General features: G+C 45.9%; 1 protein-coding gene across 1 annotated transcript in view; it reads left to right on the top strand.

Annotated features, from left to right (window-relative positions):
* The window catches only part of Dnaaf9 (dynein axonemal assembly factor 9), a 116440-nt gene that overhangs the window by 53146 nt on the left and 41381 nt on the right, over nt 1–21913 (top strand). Inside the window, exons 15-20 of the mRNA XM_051144642.1 lie at nt 734–778; nt 1388–1433; nt 8775–8892; nt 11944–12014; nt 13962–14012; nt 15388–15475. Of these exons, the coding sequence (XP_051000599.1) occupies nt 734–778; nt 1388–1433; nt 8775–8892; nt 11944–12014; nt 13962–14012; nt 15388–15475 (419 nt within the window). The remainder of the gene's footprint in view (nt 1–733; nt 779–1387; nt 1434–8774; nt 8893–11943; nt 12015–13961; nt 14013–15387; nt 15476–21913) is intronic.

Genomic DNA, 21913 nt, shown 5'->3' with positions numbered 1-21913 from the left:
CCAGCCTGTCATATAGAGAAAGTTCTAGGCGAGACAACTACACATGAAGACTGTCTCAGAAAGACCTTTGCCTCCCAGAGGAAAAGCAAGAACGTTCTTCTTCAGCTCTGAAGGCTTGGCCCTACCGTGACTCCGTAGCAGTTGACTATGATTAGCAAAAGCACCTGCTGCTTGGGTACAGAGCAGGGCTGGCAAGTTGACTGTAGGTCCTGAAAAGGAAGAAGATCTGGGTAATTTATAGACACTGAGGAAGAGGGGACAGGAAAGGGCCATTCCCAGTCAGTCTGCATTAGCTATCTTACCTGCTTACAGCCAAGAGTGAGGTGGTCCTGAGAAGCAGCACAGGTGCAGGGGCCATGGATGGGAGAAGATCCTGGCTCCACCCCTGGTCATGTCATGGGACCGTGAGAAATGCATCTAAAGTAGATAAGCAAGGAAGACACTCTAGCCATAGTGGGGCATGACTTTGATCCTAGAACTCAGGACACAGAGGTGGGTGGAACTCTATGAACTGAGGCCAGTGTGGTCTACACAGCGAGTTCCAGGACAGCCAGAGCTGCATAGTAAAACCCTGTCCCCAAAACAAAAATAAAATAAAAGGGACGGCATTCACTTGATCCAGTGGCTTTGACAGTCTGGGGAGACGCACTGAAGAAACAAGTGTTTGAGAAGATTCTAGCCCAGTGCTGAGCAGAAGACTTGACATCTGCTCTGTTTCCTTTCTGGTCTACAGCTCCAAGGTGGCTTTTCATATACATGCTGTGAACAACCAGGGAAGGTAGGTGCAATTGTGGTGACTCCTTTCATGGGAAAATGCAAGGACACAAGGGAAGAAGCTGTCCAGCTGTGGTACACGCCTGGAATCCCAACCCTCAGGAGGCAGAGGCAGGAGAGTCAAGAGCTTGAAACCTGAGGCCAACATGTCTCAGGAAGTGGCAAGAAAATCAGAAATTTGGGGTCATCCTCTGAGACCTAGAAAGTTTAAGGCCACCCCAGGATGCTTAAGGCTATATTTGAGAGAGAGAGACCTTGTAGCTGCTACCCTTACTGGCCTCAGCGCATTCCACTCGGGAAAAGGTGCCATTCCAGACCTGGACCTAGGCTTGCTGTGCTTGGCTGAGTCCCTGTATGCAGTTTTTGTCACATGGGAAGTTGGGAGGCTGGGGTCAGGCACTAACGTTATCTTTCCAGTGTCTATTCTGTACACGTGTAACCCAGTCCTTTGTGTTTTGTTCCTTGTTGAGGTGGCAGTCTCATATAGCCAAAGGTGGCCTTAAGCGTCTGTATTTCTGCCTCTCCTCCTCAGCTGCATAGTGACTTTGAAGCCAACTTGGGTTACAGAAACCATAATCCTTTAATGTATTTCTCTACTGTCTCTTTCTTCTAGAACTGTGCCTCTGAATAGTGAAGATAGCTTATCCTTTGTGAAAACGGTAAGCAGTTAGCAGACTTTCTCAGCTGCTGGGGATGGCTGTAGAGGGACATCTGCCAAGGAGTCATTGCAAGTAGCTGACCGGGAAGTTGTACACACAGCTGCACTTGTAATAACCACGTGTGGAAATGTGAGCTGAGTGCAGAAAACCAAGTTTTCAATGTTTCGGGTTTTTTTTTTTTTTTAAGATTTTTTTTTTTCATTTGTGTGTATATGCCACATGTGTGTTGGAGACCAGAAGAGGGTGTTGGATCCTCTGAGCTAGAGTTATGGGCAGTGGTGACCCTCCCAGTGTTGGTGCTGGGAGCCAAACTCAGTCAGCTCTCTTCAGAAAGAGCAGCACGTGTCCTAAATGCTGAGCCGTCTTTCCAGCCCCTCAAAGTCTCCCTTTTGTTGTAAGAGCTGCACTGGTTGCCTGAACAGGAACGAGGAGAAGTTAAACAAACAGTCCACAGATGCCTGTATGTCTCGTGAAGTTGGACACTCAGAGCAGAGATTTCCATCCTTTGTGGGACCATGGAAAAGTAAACTAAGTAAACGGAGGCAGGCACAGTAGTGTGCACCTTAATTTTAGCACTGCAAAGGCAAAGGCAGGCAGATCTCTGAGTTTGAGGCCAGTCTGGTGTGCATAGAGAGTTTTAGACCAAGTTAGGACTACATAGTGAAACTGTACTTCAAAAGCAAAACAAAACAAAAGTAAATAAAATAATTGAAATAATACAGCTGGGCAATGGTGGCACACACCTTTAATCCTAGCACTTGGGAGGCAGAGGCAGGTGGATCTCCATGAGTTCAAGGCCAGCAAGTTCCAGGACAGCCAGAGCTGTTATACAGAGAAACTCTGTCTCAAAAAAATAAAATAAAATAAATTGAAATATGTCACTGGCATAAAGTGGCATGGCGTAAGGAAGTCAGAATCTGTAGGCTATTTTTAGCCACAAGCCAAAGGCTCCATTTACCACCAGGGCAACCATGATGTAAAGAGTGTTGGCAAACAGAACAGGAGAGGATTGTAGATTACACCCAAGATTCTGGTAGCATGCATGTGCCGTTTTTTAAATTCCGAAGGCTGTGAACCTAGCAGCTCAGTGGGCTGGTGTGGTACAAATGCACCTTTTCTCCCCAAAAATAATGATAAAAAGATATCCCCATCTCCAGTAGAAAAGCACATCAGATGGGCTGGAGAGATGGATCAAAGGTTAAGAGCATTGGCTGATCTTCCAGAAGTCCTGAGTTAAATTCCCAGCAGCCGACATGGTGGCTCACAACCATCTATAATGAGATCTGGTGCCCTCTTCTGGCCTGCAGGTGTACATGCATGCAGAGCACTATATACATAATAATAAATAAATCTTTAAAAAAGAAAGAAAAGCACATCAAAATTCTAAACACTATAAGAATAGATTTTTTTAAAAGTTATGACTAATGAGTGTTTTGTACTGTGTGATGTCTGTTTGAAAAAGTCTAAATTAGCCAGGTGGTAGCAGGTGAAAACCTGTAAGATGGAAGCAGGCAGATCTCTGTGAATTTGAGGCCAGCCTGGCCTGTAGAGCTAGTTCCAGAACAGCCGGGGATACACAGAGCTTTGTCTCAAAAACCAAGAAAGAGACAGAGTGAGTCTAAATTTTGTATGGGGAAATGTTGCCAAGTGTGATGATGCACCTTTAATCTCAGCAATGGAGAGACAGAGACTGTTGACTCTCTATGAGTTCGAGGACAACCTGCTCTATATAGTGATTCCAGGACAGCCAGGACTACATAGTGAGACCATATTTTTTTTTAAATCACATAAGATACTAGAAATGCTTTATTTTCTAGATTTTAGATTTGTTTTTATTTTATATGTATGGGTATTTTGCCTGCATGTATCTGTACACTATGTCCATGCAGTACTGACTAAGGCCAGAAGAGGGTGCTGATCCTCTGGGATTAGAGTTTCCTTCCCAGCAGGTTCATTTTGATCTAATAAAAGTTTTCTGGTAGAATCCACAGGGTCTTTTAAATATAGAATCATGTCTTTAATCCCACCATATGTGAGGCAGAGGCTGTATCTTCCTAGTTTCTTCAGGGATTTTATTTTTAAGGCATGTTGAACTATGTCAAATGTCTTTTCAGCATACTGTGGTATATTTGATTTATTGGCTTGTGTACAGTAAGGTAACTTTGCATCCCTGCTATGAAAACAGTTTGGTAGTGATATAGAATCTTAATTTGTTCTAAAATTATGTTTGTAAGTGTTTTGTTGAAAATTTTTGCTTCTTGGCTTATCAGAGAAACTGGTGTGCAGTTTCCTTTTTGGCTGTGTCTCTGTCTGGTTTTGGCATCAGGGTAATAGTGTAGTGGCTTCGCAGAATGAATTGGTGGGGTTTTTTTCCCCCTTGATATTTCATGGAATGGTTTGAGAAGTGCTGGTAACCCCCAAGCTCTCTGGGTCTGTGTGTTTCCACTCCCCAGTGCTGGGGTTGTAGTCAGCCCTGGCACCTGGCTTTTTTGTGGGTGTTGAGGATGGATCCAAACTCAGGTTCTTAGACTTGGGCAGGGACTACGTCACCCCCGACCCATCTCTGAGCACTGTTGTTTGTTTTATGTACATGGGGTTTTTTTGTTTGGTTTGGTTTGGTTGGTTTTGGTTTGGTTTTGGTTTTTTCGAGACAGGGTTTCTCTATGTAACAGAGCCCTGGCTTGTCCTGGACTCTCTTTGTAGACCAGGCTGGCCTCGAACTCATAGAGACCAGCCTGCCCCTGTTGGGATTAAAGGTGTGTGCCACCATCGCCCAGCTATGCAAGTGTTCTTAATGAGTTAGTTATCTTCACCTTGAATTTATGATCAGGGGAAGCTGACTGCAGGAACAGCTGCGGTAGCTCGATGGCATCTTCCAGTGTCGGGTACAAGAGATGCTGCTGCTGCTGTGTTCTTTACCTGCATCCCCTGTAAGATTTGGAGACTGAGGTACCAGAGTAGTGGGCGGAGAAAACATAACATACATAATGGGCTATAGGTATCAAAATTTAAGTAGTAAAGTGAGGGAGGAGTGTGGAAGGAGGAAAGAGGTAAAATTGGAAGGGAAGTAGCCAGGCGTGGTGGCGCACACCTTTAATCCCAGCTCAGATCTCTGTGAGTTCGAGGCCAGCCTGGTCTACAGGGTGAGTCCAGGACAGCCAAGGCTACACAGAGAAACCCTACCTGGAAAAATAATAGGGCAGGGAGTATGTGGTTGTAGAGTCAACAGATGAGAAGATGTTTCACAGCTCACTGTTTGAGACTGCTTACTCTACAAACATGAGGTCCTGAATTGTAATCCCCAACACCTGTGCCACAGCCAGGCATGGCTGCATGTACCTTTAACTGCAGCACTGGAACCAGGAAGAGCTCTCTGGCCAGCCACCCTAGCCAAGAAAGGGCAAGTGTCCACTTTAGCGAGTGCCTTCGTTAGGGTCCCTGTTGCTCTGGTTAAACACCATGGCCAGAGAAACTTACAGAAGGAAGAGTTTCGGGGTAAGAGTCCGTCAGCATCGTGGGGGATCATCACTGGGGCAGCAGCTGAGAGCTCACATCTCAATCCACAAACAGGAAGCAGAGAGAGCTGACTGGAAATGACACAAATCTTTTGAAACCCCAGGCTACTCCCAGTGACATACTTGTTCCTTCTCCTCCCAAACAACCACCAACTGGGGACCAGGTATTCAAACTTCCAAGTTTATGAGGAAGATCTCATTCAAACCCCCCACATTCTACTCCCTGGTTCCCATGGTCTCATAACCATATAATAATGGAAATTTAGTTGAGTTTCAAAACTCCCGGTAGCCCTGCCACAGTCTTGGCATCAGTGTCTCTCCGTAACCACAGAGGAAGAGTCCCTTGTGTAGCCTTCATGACTCTAATCAGTCTCAAGACTGTTTAAAATCCAGTTACTTCTAAAACTCAAAACAATATTTTAATTGTAATTCCCTGTAAAGTTAAAATTATATACTTCCAACATACAAGGGCACACAATACACATTGCTGTTACCAAAGGGGTGAATCAGAGATTAGTAAAGAAATATTGGACCAAAGCAAGACCGAAATCCAGCAGAGTGAACTCCAAATCTTGTAGCTCTATGTCCAGCATCAAAGGGCTTAGAAAGCTCTGCCCTTCCAGCTTTACTGCCCGCAAGAGACACCTGTCTCCCAGGCTGGCTCCGCTCCCTGTCTGCAGCTCTGCGCAGCAGGCAATCACGTGGCTCTAGCGCTTGTAGCACTTTGGGATCTCCAGTGAAACTTAGGGTTCACTTACATAGCTTTACACAATGGCTTCTCAGGGCCTCTCTGTGGGGACTCCCATGCCACACTCTTGTCATCAGTGGCTCTTACAGAATCCATAACCCATTGTGTGTCCTTCCTGACTCCAGAGCCTGAACCCGGGGATGACTACTGAATTCGGCTCCCAGTTGGCATGGACCCTCAGCCCCTTGAATCACAGTTGTAGCAGCGTTTGCTCATTGTTCCTGTCCAGGAGCAGGAAAGTCCTTAGTTCTTCCCATAAGCGAGGTCTTGCCCTAAGGGTGCCCCTCCCTGTATTCCTGTGCAGATTTGCATCCCTCTTTATGGCACTCACACCCTTAATCCTTGGCTGTAACCTTTACCTTGCCAGTGTCCTTTTTCTCTCTAAACTGTACATTTGTATTCAGGTCTGTCACACTAATAGCTTGCTTTCTTTTTTTGGTTTGTTTGATTGTTTTTTCTGAGACAGGGTTTCTCTGTGTAGCCTTGACTGTCCTGGACTTGATTTGTAGATCAGGCTAGCTTCGAACTCACAAAGATCTGCCTGCCTCTGCCTTCCAAGTGCTGGGATTAAAGGCCCGCACCACCACGCCCAGCCATTAGCTTGCTTTCTGATACCAGCTTTTTCCCCCCAAAATTTATTTATTATATTTATAGTGCTCTGCCTACATGTATACCTGCAGGCTAGAAGAGGGCACCAGATAGCATTATAGATGGTTGTGAGCTACCATGTGGTTGCTGGGAATTGAACTCAGGACCTTTGGAAGAGCAGCCAGTGCTCTTAACCTCTGAGCCGTCTCTCCAGCCCTCTGGTACCAACTTTTGACTTAGAAACTGAGAGAGGGTGCAGTAAAGAAACTTCTGACATGACTGAATTGTTCTAATTTTGTTTCTAATCTGCTAGAAACCTTTCCTTGAGGGCTGGAGAGATGGCTCAGTGGTTGAGAGTGCTGGATGCTTCTGCAGAGCCTGTGAGTTCAGTTGCCAGCACCCACACCAAGTGGCCCTGAGCCTCCTGCAGCACCTGCCTCAGGGAATCCCAGGCCCTCTTCTGGCCTCCACAGGCACCTGAACATGCACATATGCAAACACACACACAAATAAAAACAAAATCTTAAGAACAAAAGCAAATGCCCTTTAATTTTATTTATGGGTCCATGAAGGCTCAAATAGATTTCTTGGTTAGTTGCTCCTTTTATCAGTAGGAGCTACAGTCTAAGATTGGTTTCAGGAAGCACTGGTGTGTGAGTGGGTGTGTGGGTGTGCGCGCGCGCGCATGCATATACAATGCTTTTTTTTTTTTTTTCTGAGGCAGGGTCTCTCTGTGTAGCCTTGGCTGTCCTAGACTCACTTTGTAGACCAGGTTGGCCTCGAACTCACAGTGATCCGCCTGCCTTTGCCTCCCGAGTGCTGGGATTAGAGGCGTGCGCCACCACACCTGGTTTACAATGTTTTTCTTATACACACAAAATGTTACTTTTATGCCTTGAGTCAGGTTTTTTGTTGTTAATTTTTTGGGATAGAGTCTCACTATCTCTGTAACCTTGACCATCTTGGAATCAACTTTATAAGCCAGGTTGGCCTCGTACTCATGGAGACCCTCATGCCTTTGCCACCCCAGGCCTAGGATTAAAGACGTGCCATCGTGCCAGCTCCGGTCAGTTTTTAAGTAAATTAGAACTAATGGCAACTCTTTATTAGAGAAGCCTGTGTCCACTACTGGCTGGCCTGAAACTCACTAAGTCGACTAGGTTGGTCTTGAACTCACATCTGCCTATGTGTCTGACTTTCATTTCTGAGTGCCTGTGTTTCCTTTTTAACCTTCATGCTTAAATCTGTGCTAAAACAGCACTTGGGAAGAGGAGGCAGGTGGATCTCTGAGAATTTGAGGCCAGCCGAGTCTACAGAGCAAGTTTCAGGACAGTCAGAGCTGTTACACAGAGAAACCCTGTCTCAAAAAACCAAAATAAATAAATAAGCAAGCAAAAAAATTTAAAAGTATGTGCTAAAATATCTTTATTAAGTCCCAACTCTGCCAAAACAAACAAACAAACCCACTTACTTGACTATGAACCCTGTGACACTATGACAAATCACTCTGATAACTCAGATGGCTCTTGGGTAACAAATAAGTAGTATACGCACTGTGGGTGCCCTGAACAAGGGAATGGCTCATATCCTAAGCAAGATGAACGAGGCAGCATAAAATGAAATCATTATCTCCAGAATGGAGTATGTCTGAAATCCATGCAATGCTTATTTCTGGAGTTGACCATTTAATACTCTTCAGCCATTGTTGCCCTGAGTAACTGAAGTCACAGTGAGCACAGCATGGCTAAGGTGGCAGGAGGATCATTTGCAGGCACTTAATGAATGCCTTTCCCTGCTTACTGAGAGAGAACTGAAGCCTAGACCAAAGGATTGCTGGAAGTGTGACGCCGTGAGAGCATGAAGTGCATTCATGCTCAGCAGCCTGGAGGGAATAATAATCAAAGCTGGAGCCCGGCCAGGTGGCGCACGCCTTTAATCCCAGCACTCGGGAGGCAGAGGCAGGTGGGTCTCTGTGAGTTCAAGGCCAGCCTGGTCTACAGAGTGAGTCCAGGACAGCCAGGGATACACAGAGAAACCCTGCCTCAAAAAACCAAAAAACAAAACAAGAATGAAGGCTGCTCTTCCAGAAGTCCTGAGTTCAATTCACAGCACCCGTGAGGAGTAGCCTGCAACTGTCTGTAACTGGAGTGCAGAGCACCCAACGCTCTGTTGTGGCTTCTTTACAGCATACACTTAAGTAAAAAATGTTAAGTTAAAAAAAAAAGTAAAAAGAAAAGAGTGTTGTTTCTTAGGAGGATGACAGTTTGAGGGGATTTATAAGAACAGAAAGATACTGCCCTTGCAGCTTCTGCATGTCACTGATCAAGACTCAGCTGTGGGAAAGCCTAAGGCATCTCCCAGTTCAAGCGTATTTCAGCACAGCTCCGAGCTTTGCCAGTATTCTTCTGCCATGTGCCTGTCTGTTTTCTGTGGAGCTCCTCCTGAAATGCTAGGCGATAATGGCTCTGGCCCTGCTTCTCACTGACACAGGCTTGTATGACTGTCTATGACATCCCTGACTTGCTGGGAGGAGGAGGAGGAGGATGCTTAGGATCTGTGGTCTTCTCAGAGTCATTTTTGACATCTCGGATCCTGGTTAAAGAAAAGGGTGAGTATGTGTGATTTTGTTTTTCAGAATAAACCATAAACTAAGCCAGAGATAGCATAAACTGATTAATATGTTAGACTACTTACAATAAGCAAATGGTATATATTCTAATTGATGAAGAATACTTATAAATTAATAAGAAAATATGCTATTGAGTAGTTACATGGGCAAAAAATATAAACAGGATGTTCACAAAGGTAGAAAACAAAAGGTACGGTGGGATGGATTTATGTGTGTATGATATGGGTCCTCAATTATGGTCAAGAGGAAACAATTTAAAGTAAAATAAAAATTAGGTGCATTTATTACTCCTTATGTTGGCCAAAGAAAAAAATAACGTGGTGCTGGTGGTATCACCAGTTAGCCAGCTGTGACCCTTTTGTCTGGCTGGAACGGAGTCCATCAAGTGCTTTGGCAGCTCTTGTAAATCTGAGTGTTTGACAGCAACAGCGGCAAGTGCCCGCTCTAGAGTTATAACCCTCATCACGGGCCTTGGGTAGCAGAACTCTCCAAGTGAGAGCCACTCTTTTATAGGCCTAGGAAACTAAAGCCCTGTGCTCTACAAGTGTCACCTGACCTAGAAAATTGTGATTTCTTAGCCCCTAGTAGCACTGGTGTAGCACCTGGTGGGCCTAGGTGTCAGAATTCCTGTTCTGTTGACAGTTGTCGTTGTCACAGCTCCCAAGGCCTAGAGTGTCTGAGACTTTGGGACTTAAAAGCTCTCTGGAACTTTTCCAGGTACCGGGACCTACGGTTTCTCTTTGCTGACCTGTATGGCCTTGGATCCCTCGGCCCCAGCCATCCACCCTCTCCCTAATCCTGCCGCCCCTTTTCTCATCTCTGCTGCTATCAAACCGTCCTCCGTCCTCCGCCTCTTTGTAAAGCAGCTAGCCACATTGCTGCCCCTGTGGGTGGCCTGTGAACTATGCAATATTGCTGCTACTTTGCTGCCTCTGCTGTCGTTGTCACTCTTATGTCTTGAGTGCTTCCTTCTTCATCACACCAGGCCAGCCAGCACCTCTAAAAGAAGACAAGACATATTGGAGGCAGCATAAGAGGGTATCTCTCAGGCAATTCAGCAAGTATGTTATGTAGCCCAAGGGGAAGGTTTACACCAATCACAGCATGTAAACAAAGGTGTGTCTTCACTGTTCACACCATTGTGCCTTTGGTGCCAACCACAGCAATCACTCTGCTAGGCCACCAGGGGAAGTGCCCACCTCTAGCCTTAGTAAAACGGTTGCAAGGTCATCTAGAGTTCTTCAAGGTTTATGATAGCAAAATCCGGTACAAACTACACAGTTCTTGCTGAGGCTGCACCTGACGGAGCCAGAGCAATAAGCTATTACTGTCGTGCAGTTTTCTCAAGATATTAGTGGGTTGTTTACACAGTTAGCACACGTGTCACCTAGCTATCCGTTTGCCTTGCAATCCTTCTATTCAAAGCAGCCAGGGCAGCAAGGAGTAGTCCCAAACTGCCAATCAAGGAATCAGATAGCCCCCTCCTGTACCAGCTTAGCTTGTTACAAGAACGTGAAACATCAGGCGTGCTTACAGTAGGGGCTTAGCATATTTGTGGTGGTGAACACAAGACACAACTATAGTCCCAGCACTCAGGGCTGAGGGCAGAGGTTGGAGGAGCTCTATCCCAAGTTCAAGGCCAGCTTGGTCTGCAGAGCAGGTTCTAGAAGAGCTAGGACTACATAGTCAGACCCTGTCTCAGACGGTCAAAAAACAAACAAGCAAAAAGCCCACATTTATCATTATCATGAAACAGGATTTTAATAGAATTTTTGGAGTTGAGTGCTTGTTCGGTGCTCCAGGGAGAAGACAGTCTGCCTCATCTGTTTCAGCAAAATTTCCCTGCTCTCTGAGTTGCTTTTCTTTTGCTGTGACAAGACAATGTGGCCAAGACAGTTTACAGAAGAAAGAGTCTAACTGGGCTTATGCCTGCAGAGTGAGGAAGTCCATGGTGGCTGAGCAAAGGCGTGGCAGCAGGGACAGCGGGGAGCTGAAAGCAGAGGGCAGAAGCAGCACTCTAGGAATGGTGTGGGCTTTTGAAGTTCCACCCCCCACTCTACCCCCACACACAATCCCTCCATGAGGGCTATACCTTCTAAACCTTCCCAAACAGTTCCACCCACTGGGCACCAAGTATTCAAACATAAGAGCTTATGGGGTCATTCTCATAACACAGCGTTCTTTTTTTCTGCCCTCCAAAGGCTTTTGGCCGTATCAAAATGCATTTAGTCCAACTCTAAAAGTCCCCATAGTGTTTCAGTCTCAGCACTGCTTACAAGTCCCAAAGTCTCTTCTGAGACTCAAAGCAATCTCTTAATTGTAAGCTCCTGTAAAATCAAAAAACAAATTACATCCTTCCAACACAGTGGCATAGAATATACATTACCATTACAAAAGGGAGGAATCAAGGTACAGTGAGGAAATACTGCACCGAAGCAAGATCAAAACCCAGCAAGGCAGCCTGGCACACTGGCACACGCCTGTAGTCCCAGCACTCGGGAGGCAGAGGCAGGTGGATCTCTGTGAGTTCGAGGCCAGTCTGGCCTACAAAGTGAGTCTAGGACAGCCAGGGTAACACAGAAAAACCCTGACTCAAAAAGAAAAAAGAAAAAGAAATAGGTAGCAAGGCAAACTCCAAGTCCTGCCACTCCATGTCTGATGTCAGAGGGTTCAGGTGGCTTTTGTCTTCCAGTTTCATTGTCTAACACCTGGTGGATGTGGCTTTAGTGGGCATATGTAATTCCTGTACTTCTTGATAAAAATTAAAGATAAAAAGGAATAACTCACAAGTATCCATTTACGTGTGCGTTTTCTTTCTTCTGAAGAATACTCAGCCATCTTTCATGATCAGCTTATTAGCCTCCCTGTCCCCACATGAGAAAGCTCCCTTTGCAGGGGCAAGGGCCACCAGGCTCTATTCTAAAAGGAGCCATGCTTCTGAGAAGGGAGAGGACATTTTCTATCAGAGCAGGCCTGCAAGGTGGGCTAAGGCGGCTAGACATAACTGGTGTGTCTTTGGTCTTCCTACAGATGGCACTATTACCCCAGAGACCAGCTATGTCATCCTGACTGCTGCCATCCCCAGATTCTGTTCCTGGCTGGTCAGTATCATGCACAGGTCACAGTGGACCAAACCGGAAAACCCTGGGGCAAACATCTGGGGAGGAACCTCCTTATGAAGTCCCTGGAGGGCTATCAGATTGCAATGTAGCTTTTATGTAGGAATAGAACCCACTCAGACTTAGAACCTTCAAAACTAGAAGCAGAGTTATTAGCGAAGTCACGCAGGGAAGACACAAACACCCTCATGTGGATGAGAACACTAGAGCCTAGGCTGGTACTCAGGGATGACTTCCAATAGGTCATCAGGGTTCTGCTGTCCATGGTCGCACAGACCGTGAGAAGTTGATTCATTCTCTGGTCAAAGTGATTGCTGCTGTTTTTCTAAGTATCTCTCTACGTGTAGGGAAGTCCCATTTTCTTTGATGAGGCTGGGTCTGAAATTGTTTGGTTTTATTGTTAGTGTGGTTTGGTTTTTTTGTTTTGTTTTATTTTAGATTGGGTCTCATATAACTCAGGCTGGCCACAAATTCCTACTATATAGCCAGGATGCCTTGAACTCTCTATTTTATTTTGTTTGTCTGTTTATTGTAGCCTTGGCTGTCCTGGACTCACTTTGTAGATCAGACTGGCCTTGAACTCACAGAATGCTGGGATTACAGCACCCGGCTGCCTTGACTTCTTGATGTTCCTCCTCCACCTTTCAGATGCTAGGACTACAGTGCACTACCATTCCCAGATTGTATTTGAGGACATGGAAAATATATCAGCAGGAAATCTTGCATTTAAAAATTTAAGTACTGCAGTGATGCCTAAGTTTCTTGATGACAGCATCCCAAGCCATAGAAAGGAGGGTGGTGGCCAGAGGTGAGCTGGTAAAGCATCTCGGAATGCTGGCGAGGAGGGAGTGGCAGGCTAGGGGCCCTCACACACGCAACGCGCAGTGCCTTTTCCTGAGCTGTGTCCCAGGACACCGCGGGTGTCTTAGTGGGAAAGGACCAGGTTGAAGGGAAGTCTCAGCTGGTGCCAACTCAGTTTGCAGAGGGCACTGACGCATAACTTTCCTCTGTTGAAGCTTTACATATAGTTTCCTTCCGATAATTAAATCTAGTCACTTGAGATTCAACCTGAGCACGCACAGTTTACAGTCCATAAGCAGGCATGGCAGTACACACTTGTAGCTCAGCACTGGAAGGCTGAAGCAAGAGGGTTACAAGCTTGAGGCTCGCCAGGGTTATGAAGCACCACATTGTGAGTTGTAGAGCAGCCTGAACTGAAAGGAAAACCTTCCTTTAAAAGACAAGTCTTAACCAGGCAGTGGTGGCACACAACTTTAATCCCAGCACTCGGGAGACAGAGGCAGGTGGATTGCTGTGAGTTCAAGGCCAGCCTGGTTTACAAAGTGAGTCCAGGACAACAGCCAAAGCTACACAAAGAGACCCTGTCTCGAAAAATTTTTTTAAAAGGACAAAGTCTTAGAACCTATTGTAGAATCTGTTTCTGTCATCCTCATGTAGCTATGGGAGAACAAAGAGCCATCCTCTAACATTGTTTAAGTAAGAGTGTGCCCGGCCAGGTGTGGTGGCACACTTTTAATCCCAGCACTCAGGAGGCTAGCCTGGTCTACATAGCGAGTTCTAGGCCAGCCAAGGCTACATAGAGAGACCCTGTTTCAGAGTCTACTCTAAGAATATTTTAGTGTGTTCCCATTCACTGTAAAGCGATCCCTTCACCCCCACCCCTACAGTGAAGTGTAGGTAAAGACTATGCATCCTTCCCAGGTATGTGAGGCTCGTTAGCTGGGCCTGAGGTCCTTAGTGGGAAAATGTGCCTCTGCCTAGGGCTTGGGCCCTGATGACCAGCAGCATCTCTGCCAGCGTGTCAGGGCCTGAGGGGACTGGGTGTTGTAGAGAAACTGCCCACGCAGAAACTGCGGGATCTGTCCTTGAAGCACTAAGTTGAAAAGTCTTCATTTCTATTGGACACAGGTAGAAGATAATGAAATAAAATTGTCTGAGAAAACCCTACAAGCAATAAAGGTAAGTAGCATTTTTTGTTCCCATCATTAGCTGGGCTGGAGAGATGGCTCAGCAGTTAAGATCACTTGCTGCCCTTGCAGAGGATCTAGGTTGGGTTCCCAACACCCACACGGTGGCTGACAGCTGTCTGTAACTCTAGTCTCAGGTGCCCTCTTCCGGCCTCCGTGGGCACCGATGCACATATATACATGCCAGCAACGCACTCACACACATAAAATGAATAGTTTTATAAGATGGCCCAAATATACACAATTTGTAATGATAAAATATTTCATCTTGGGGCTGGAGAGATTAGCTCAGTAATTAAGAGTACTAGCTCTAGCTCTTCTTCCAGAAGACCCAGGTTCCATTGCTAGCACCCACACAGTGGCTCACAAACATTGGTAACTCTCCTCTTGGTGGATCCTGCGCTGTCTTCTGGCCTCTGAGGACACCAAGCGTACATATGGTACACAGACACACACCAGACAAAACACTCACCATGTAAAATATATAAACAGATTTCTTAAATTATTTTAAATATTTCACCTCATGGCTAAGCAAAGGATGATTCTGTATTTTTGTCTTTGAGTCCTATCAGCATTTCCCACTTCCTCTAAGGCCTTTGGGGGAAGAAAAATGCTTATTGGGGACAAAGTGAGAAGGATTCCACTGAGACTTTCTAATGTTTTTAAAAATCTCCCCCTACATTCTTTTATGTAGGCACTGGGGATCAAACCCAAGGCCTAGGCAAGAGCATTAGGCAAGCACTCTCTACCTCCCCAACCTGTCCTGAGCACTAGTAAAAACAGATTCCAAATTGGCCTACACAGAAGCTGAGATGGCAGGGTGTTGGGCCAAGGAGAAGGTGACTCCTTCACAGACATCAGTCTACGAGAACCAGAGCACCACAGGTAGGGTACAGAAGCTAGTTGTGATAGGTAGTACACGTGTGTAGGCCCTACAGTCAGGGACTTGAGCTGAGGTAGGAGAATCACTTCGAGTTCAAGGCCAGCCTGGGCTACAGTGAGACTTTGTCACAGAAAACAAAACTCAGGATGTTGGTATTATGCCAAAGAACCAGACGATGTCAAAGCACATGGTGTATTCAGGTCAGACTAAGGAGATGCAAAGAGTTGTTGATTCTGTTAGTTTTTGTTTGGTTTGGTTTTTTGTTTGTTTGTTTGTTTGGGTTTTTTTTGAGACAGGTTTCTCTGTGTAGCCTTGTCTGTTGTGGAGTCTCTCTGTAGACCAGGCTGGCCTCGAACTCACATTGATCCACCTGCCTCTGCCTCCCGAGTGCTGGGATTAAAGGCGTGTGCCACCATGCTTGGCCTGATTCTGTTAGTTTTTATGCTGTAAATCACTAGCTTTTTTGTTCCTCGTGTTTTTAAAGGGGGATGAGTGTTTCTTGGGCACCTTGCTAACAGGAGGAAAAGGAGCACATCTCTGTTCCACCAGTCCACAGTCCGGGCCTGAGGAAGGTAAGCAGCTGTGACTGTGTTCTTGGCTGTGTCTGAGTCCCTTGTTTGCAGGAGGTTAGCACAACTGTTGTGGTTAATAACACACCTGCTCTTTGAAAAGAGTATTGTTTTCCTGCCGTGTCTCCCTCTGGCTCAACCACTTGTAGATGAGGAAGTGGATGCTGGTTTCCCCGAGCACAGGGTTGGTTGCAGATCTGCACCTGGTCCCCTTGCTGCTGTCGGAACCTTGTCCTCAGGGTGGGCCACAGCAGCAACACTTCCAGCATAGAAGCCATAGACTGACACAGTTGTCTTCTGTGTAACAAACTATAAGGTTTCATGTTTTAAAACAACACCTCAGTATTAACTCAACGTTTTGCAAGTCAGAAGCCTCAGCAGACAGGGCCTGATGGCTCATGAGTGTAATCCATGAGGCAGAGGCAGGACATTCTGACCATGTGTTAACCTGGGCTTCATAGTGAGTCTATTACAAATTGGTCTAACAAAACAAGAACACCAGGCAGGCTTGTGTAGAACTAATGAGGCCTAAGTCAAGGGTCAACCCGGCCTGACTCTAATCTAGAGGCTCTGTAGGAGGAACCTGTTCCCAGGCTTATCTAAGCTGTCGTCCTCCACTTCCCTTTGCTTATAGAACTGAAGCCCCTACTTTATGCCTGAATACTAGATATGGACTAGTCTTGACCCTCCCTTGAGCCCTCAGCAACCAAGAGTGGCCTTTTGGTTGGCTCTTTCTCACATCAATCTGCCCTCTGGCATCTGTGAGTCATACTGTTATTTTCTTTTCTTTGTTTTCACTCCCTTGCAAGCATCCCCTTATGGCAACAGTTAAAAGCCTTAAGTCTTGGGGGCTGGAGAGATGGCTCAGTGGATAAGAGCATTGTCTATTCTTCCAGAGGTCCTGAGTTCAATTCCCAGCAACCACATGGTGGCTCACAACCATCTATAGTAGGATCTGATGCCCCCTTCTGGCCTGCAAGTGCACATGCAGATAGAGGACTCCTAAATAAAATAAATAAAACCTTAAAAAAAAAAAAAGCCTTAAGTCTCATGGCACACACATTCCAAATCCCATCATTATGGTCATCTCCAGGGACTGGAGAGATGGCTCAGCCATCAAGCTCGCTTACTGTAATTGCCGAGGACTCAGGGTCAATTCCCAGGACCCATGTCAGACTGCTCACAACCCCTTGTAACTCCAGAGGAATCCAGGGGCTCCTGTGCTCAAGTGTACATGCCCACACATAAACATACATAACTTAACAATGCACGCCTGTAATCCTAGCACTCAGGGAGGAAGAAGCAGGCAGATCTCTGTGAGTTTGAAGCCAGCCTGGTCTTCAGAGTTGAGGTCTAGGACGGCCAAGGCTACACAGAGAAACCCTGTTTCAAAACCAAAAAGGAAGGAAAGAAAGAAAGAAAGGGAAAAAAAGAAAGAAAATCTTGTTTTTAAAAAACAGAACATCTCCAGGCATATCCAGCCTGCAGTGTGTGTGGCATCTGACTCAGGATAGCTGTGAGTACAGCCCAACACAGGATCGTGAAGTTAGTGCAGACATTGAGATTTTTCTTTATGTGAATTTTGTGGGGTCGAGGGGACTTGGTTTTATTGTTCTCAAGTATGACTGTTATAGATGACACTTGTGTTGCAATGTTAAAAGGCTGAACACACCTGGCAGACCCTGTATAGAGAAGGCTCAAGACAGTAATCAAGTTCAGGTCTGACATGTAACTTTTTTCTCTTTCTGCACTTATGAAACTGAAGAACTGACTGTTGTGCCTTGCTCTCCCAATATAAAGGCAGAGCTAACATGCATGGGATAACTGCTTCCAGTTCAAAGGCTAGAGGATAGATAGGTAAAAAAAAGACCACCAACCTAAGACAGCTTTAAGATCGAGCTGGGCAAGCAAGCAGAGTCTGATGGTACAGGCCTTTAACCTCAGCCTTCCGAGGTAAGGTAAGAGGATCTCAGGGTTAAGAGATCCTGGGCAACTTAGTAAGACCCTGTCTCATCTCAAAATAAAAGTAAGAGAACTAGCTATTCTTCCAGAGGACCTGGGTTCAATTTCTAGCACCCACATGGTGGCTCACAGCCACTCCAGTTCCAGGGGATCCCACACCCTCTCTCTTCTGCCCTCCAGAGACATTCACTTGATGCACATGGTGCACTTACAGGCATGCAGTCAGAGAGGACACTCATGGACATAAAACAATTTTTCTTTTCTTTTTTTTTTTCTTTTTTTCTCTTTTTTTGGTAACAGGGTTTCTCTGTGTAGCCTTGACTGTCCTAGACTCGCTTTTAGACCAGGCTGGCCTCGAACTCATTCTTTCCACACCTCTGTGGCACCTTTGTTTTCCGTGAAAGATAGCAGGTCCTTCCTTAGGACTTCAGAACCTAGAAATAATTCTCCATGTGTCTCAGCTCTGCCCCCTTGGCTCTTGTTTTCACCCTTAGGGTTCTTTTTACAAAATTAGTGTGTGTGTGTATATGCCATGCCTGTGCCACGGCAATGACATGCTGGTTAGAGGACAGATTAGGGAGTCAGTTCTCTCCGCCCACCACATAGGCTCTGAAGAGTATACTCAAATCGCCAGGTTTGGTGGCAGCAGCCTCTAACCACTGAGCAATCTTGCCATCACAGCCCCCAGACAGAGCTCTTGACCTCATGCTGGGCCTCACATCTCAGCTTTCTGTTTTCCTTAGAAGGTAGATCTTACTTTGTACCTTAGTAGTTTCATGCCCCTGCTTCTTTCCAGTAGAATTCTTGGACTTCAGCATTCTCCTTTCCCTTTCAGTGCGGGCTGACAGTGTCTTTGCTGATAGAAAATTTCTTGAAAATGTCTTGGTCCTAAGTGGAGTTCGTGGAATTCATTTCCCTGTTCCTTTTCAGTTTCCTCAGAATCTCAATCTATCTATCTCTCTCCTCTCTCTCTCTCTCTCTCTCTCTCTCTCTCTCTCTCTCTCTCTTCCCCCAATCCCCCAACCCCCCCTCCTGCCCCAGGCAGCGGAGCGAGTAGGAAGACAGACAGAGAGAGACAGATATTCTAGGGCTCAAACCCAGGGCCTCATGCATGCTAGCCAGTGCTATGGTGAACAGGTCCACAAATAACCATTTTCATGTGACTCCTCTTCCTTCCCTGCTGAATAATAGAACATGTCTGTGGAGTTCGAACTCTGACTTCACAAATTCCTCAGCTTCCACAAAGCAAATCCTCTTTCTGGATGATTTGTTCTTATTGAAAATATTTTAGCTGGTGGCAAATTCCTCTCCCCATTCTTAGATCATTGCTCAGCTTCTCCGTTCACACAGCAGACAAAGCACTAGGAGTTCTGGTTTCCGCCCAGGATGGTGCTGGGGACTTGTGCTCTGCCCTCCATTTCTGCTCCTCCGGACACTGTTGGTGAAGACCTGGGAGTCAGGGGCATCGTGGAAATCATGTAGTGTGACTGTAGTGCTAACCTTGGAGCAAGATCGTGTCCAGGGGGTACGGGGAGTTGTTTGGGTTGGAGAGAGGCGCTCCTGTTTCTCAGGTGGCCTCAAACTGGAGGTCTTCGCACCTTTGCCTCCTGTGTGTTGGTAAGAGAGCTATGTGCTACTGCACTCACATTGTAAAGAATGTTGTTTTGATTAGAGTGTACTAGGGAGTGACCCCCAGGCCTTATGAATGCTAGGCAAGTGTGCTATCATTCAGACACTGCTAAGGCCTGGGGTTTGGTTTTGTTTTATTTTGGGCATAGGGACTCACTATGTATTCTCGGCTAGCCTGGGGATCACTATGTAGACCAAGCTGGCTTCAAATTCGTGGATATTCGCTTACCTCTGCCTCTCCAGGTTTTTTGAAATAGAGGCCTTTATGTTTGTTTGTTTGGTTGGTTGGTTTTGTTTTGTTTTGTTTTTCTTTTCTTTATTTAAGATTCTACATATCTGTTTCTCTCTTTTAAAATTTATTTATTTATTATGTATACAGTGTCCTTTCTGCACACCAGAAGAGGGCACCAGATCTCATTATAGATGGCTGTGAGCCACTATGCGATTGCTGGGAATTGAACCCTCAGGACCTCTGGAAGAGCAGACAGTGCTCCTAACCTCTGAGCCATTTCTCCAGCCCTGTTTTTGGTTTTTCAAGACATGGTTTCTCTGTGTAACCTTGGCTGTCCTAGACTTGATTTGTAGACTAGGCTGCCTTGAACTCACAGTGATCCTTGCCGCCTGCCTCTGCCTCCTGAGGGCTGGGATTAAAGGTGTGTGCTATTACACCCAGCTCGAAACATGGTCTTACTTAACCCACACTGGCCTCATACTTGCTATGTAGGCAAGAATGATTGAACCTCTGACCCTCCTACATTTGTTTCCCAAGAATTGGCATGAAGGCATGTGCCACCATGCTATGCTTATTCAGAAATGGAGACTGAACCAAAAGCTTCATGTGTGTTAGGTAGCCCCTCTACCAGCTGTGCTACATCGCAGGCCTTTCGTAGTGTTTTAAAAGCAAGCTGTAGATACAATAAAGACGTGGTTGCATGCTGTCACCCTTGATCCCATTTTTAATACCCATTAACGGCATGTGCCAAAATTAGCTTGTGTCTTCTCAGCCAAAGGGCCTTATCAGAAAACTGATTTTGCATTATATTATGTTATCCAGTAAGGTTTATATCCTGTGTATACCCAATCTCTGTGTAGGAATGAAGGGCACAACTAGATATTTCTCGGTCCTGTTAGTCATATTGTTTGTGTTCTGCAAAGCTCCAGTTCCTCTGTATGCTAGGCAGACACTCCACCCCTGAGCCACTCTCCAGCCCAGGCACGTTATTTTAGGATCTTAAACTTCAGTGGGGTATGGTGGCATATGTTTGTAATCCAGCACTCTTGTGCTCCCAACACTTGGGAAATCGAGGTAGGTGGATCTCCAGTTCAACGCCAGCCTGTCCACGTACTAAGGCAAGGCTGGGGAGCAAGGCCCTCTTTCAACCCTCCTTCCCCCAGAAAACTTAGATTTCAGATTTGCCCCAGTGTTCATGCTGAGAACAATTCCATAGAAGCACAAAACTTTAGCAAGAGTCTCCCTGGTCTGTGTACTAACAGACGGATTACTAGAGCTTTAAGTTTATACGTTTAGGATCAAGGCCCTTCCTTCCTTTTTCCCTCCTTCCCCTACCCCATCACTTCTTTTGTGGGTACTAGGGGTTGACCCTAAAAGCCTTACAGATATAGGCAGGAACTCTTCCACTAAGCCATATGCCCTGATTTTAGCCATAAAACTTGCTAATTTTTATTTTGATACAGGGTCTCTTTAAGTTTCCTAGGCTGGCCTTGAACACATTATATAAAACAATAAACAGGCCTTGAACATGCAATGCTCCTGCCTCAGGAGATCGTAGGCTTGTGCTTCCACATCCTGCTAGGGGCTCTCTTAAAGGATACGAACAAAGTGCCTAGGGCTGTCCCCAGGCTTTGGAAGGGGGATTGCAAAGATGAAAGGCTCTGCAGTTCAAATGTTGTTAAGATCTGCCTCTAATAAACTATGATGCGTTTGAAACTGATATCTTTCCATCCCTGAAAGTATTTGTCCTGAGCGCCTTGTTGTGATTGATCTGAGCTCCGTGGAAGGTGAACACTTGCCTGTGGTTGTAGGAGTTGGCAGCAGCAGCTGCGGGATAATTCAGATCTAGGCAGTGGCTCCACCTCCTGACTCCTCTCAGCACTGTGCCTGAGAGCAGCATTCACCTTGAACTGCTTCCAGCTCCAGTCCATCCCCCTTCCCTGGCCAAGCGGCTTTTACTGTCCTGAGACTCCTTGCTATTCAGCTTTCCAGCTTCCTGTCTTTCATGTGTCCTTGTTGTCTGGTCCTGCGGTCCTTGGCGAGGCAGGCTGCCTAGTTCCTAACCCTTGAAAACTTGCTTTAGACTCATAGACGCACGTCCTTAAACGTGTTCTGTTTTTAACCTAACCCAGATAAAATCACACCGTACGTGTTGTCCTGGGGCTTGCTTTGGGGTTCAGTATTACGCTCTAGAATGTACCCAGACTGTGTTGTGTTTGAGCAGCACAGCAGTGCAGTGCAGTAGCAGAACTTGCTTTGAAGATGTGCATGCGAAGCAGACTGCTGGTGTGTCCAAGGAGGCTGACGACACAAGGGCAAGTTTTTAATGACAAAAATGAGGAAGATTACATCAGTTATTTTGAAGCCAGTTGTGGCATTGCTGATTAATAACAAGACTGATTGTCTGTTCAAGGTCAAACAGACAGTTGGCAGGTAGGTGTCCTTGTAGGAGCACTTTTTTATTTAAGGATGCAGAGGACTCTGGACAAGCTATGGCTCTGGCACTCTTCTGTGATAGCCACTGTTAAGCAATCAGGATTAAAAATCCTTCCTTCATAATTTGATGTTACTTACCTTTTGGAAGGGATGCTATAAGGGGATGCAATTTAGATTCTTAA

Source organism: Acomys russatus, chromosome 4 (genome assembly GCF_903995435.1).
Source record: "Acomys russatus chromosome 4, mAcoRus1.1, whole genome shotgun sequence".
In the NCBI taxonomy this organism is placed as follows: domain Eukaryota; kingdom Metazoa; phylum Chordata; class Mammalia; order Rodentia; family Muridae; genus Acomys; species Acomys russatus.
This window is presented reverse-complemented; position numbering and strand designations above follow the sequence as displayed.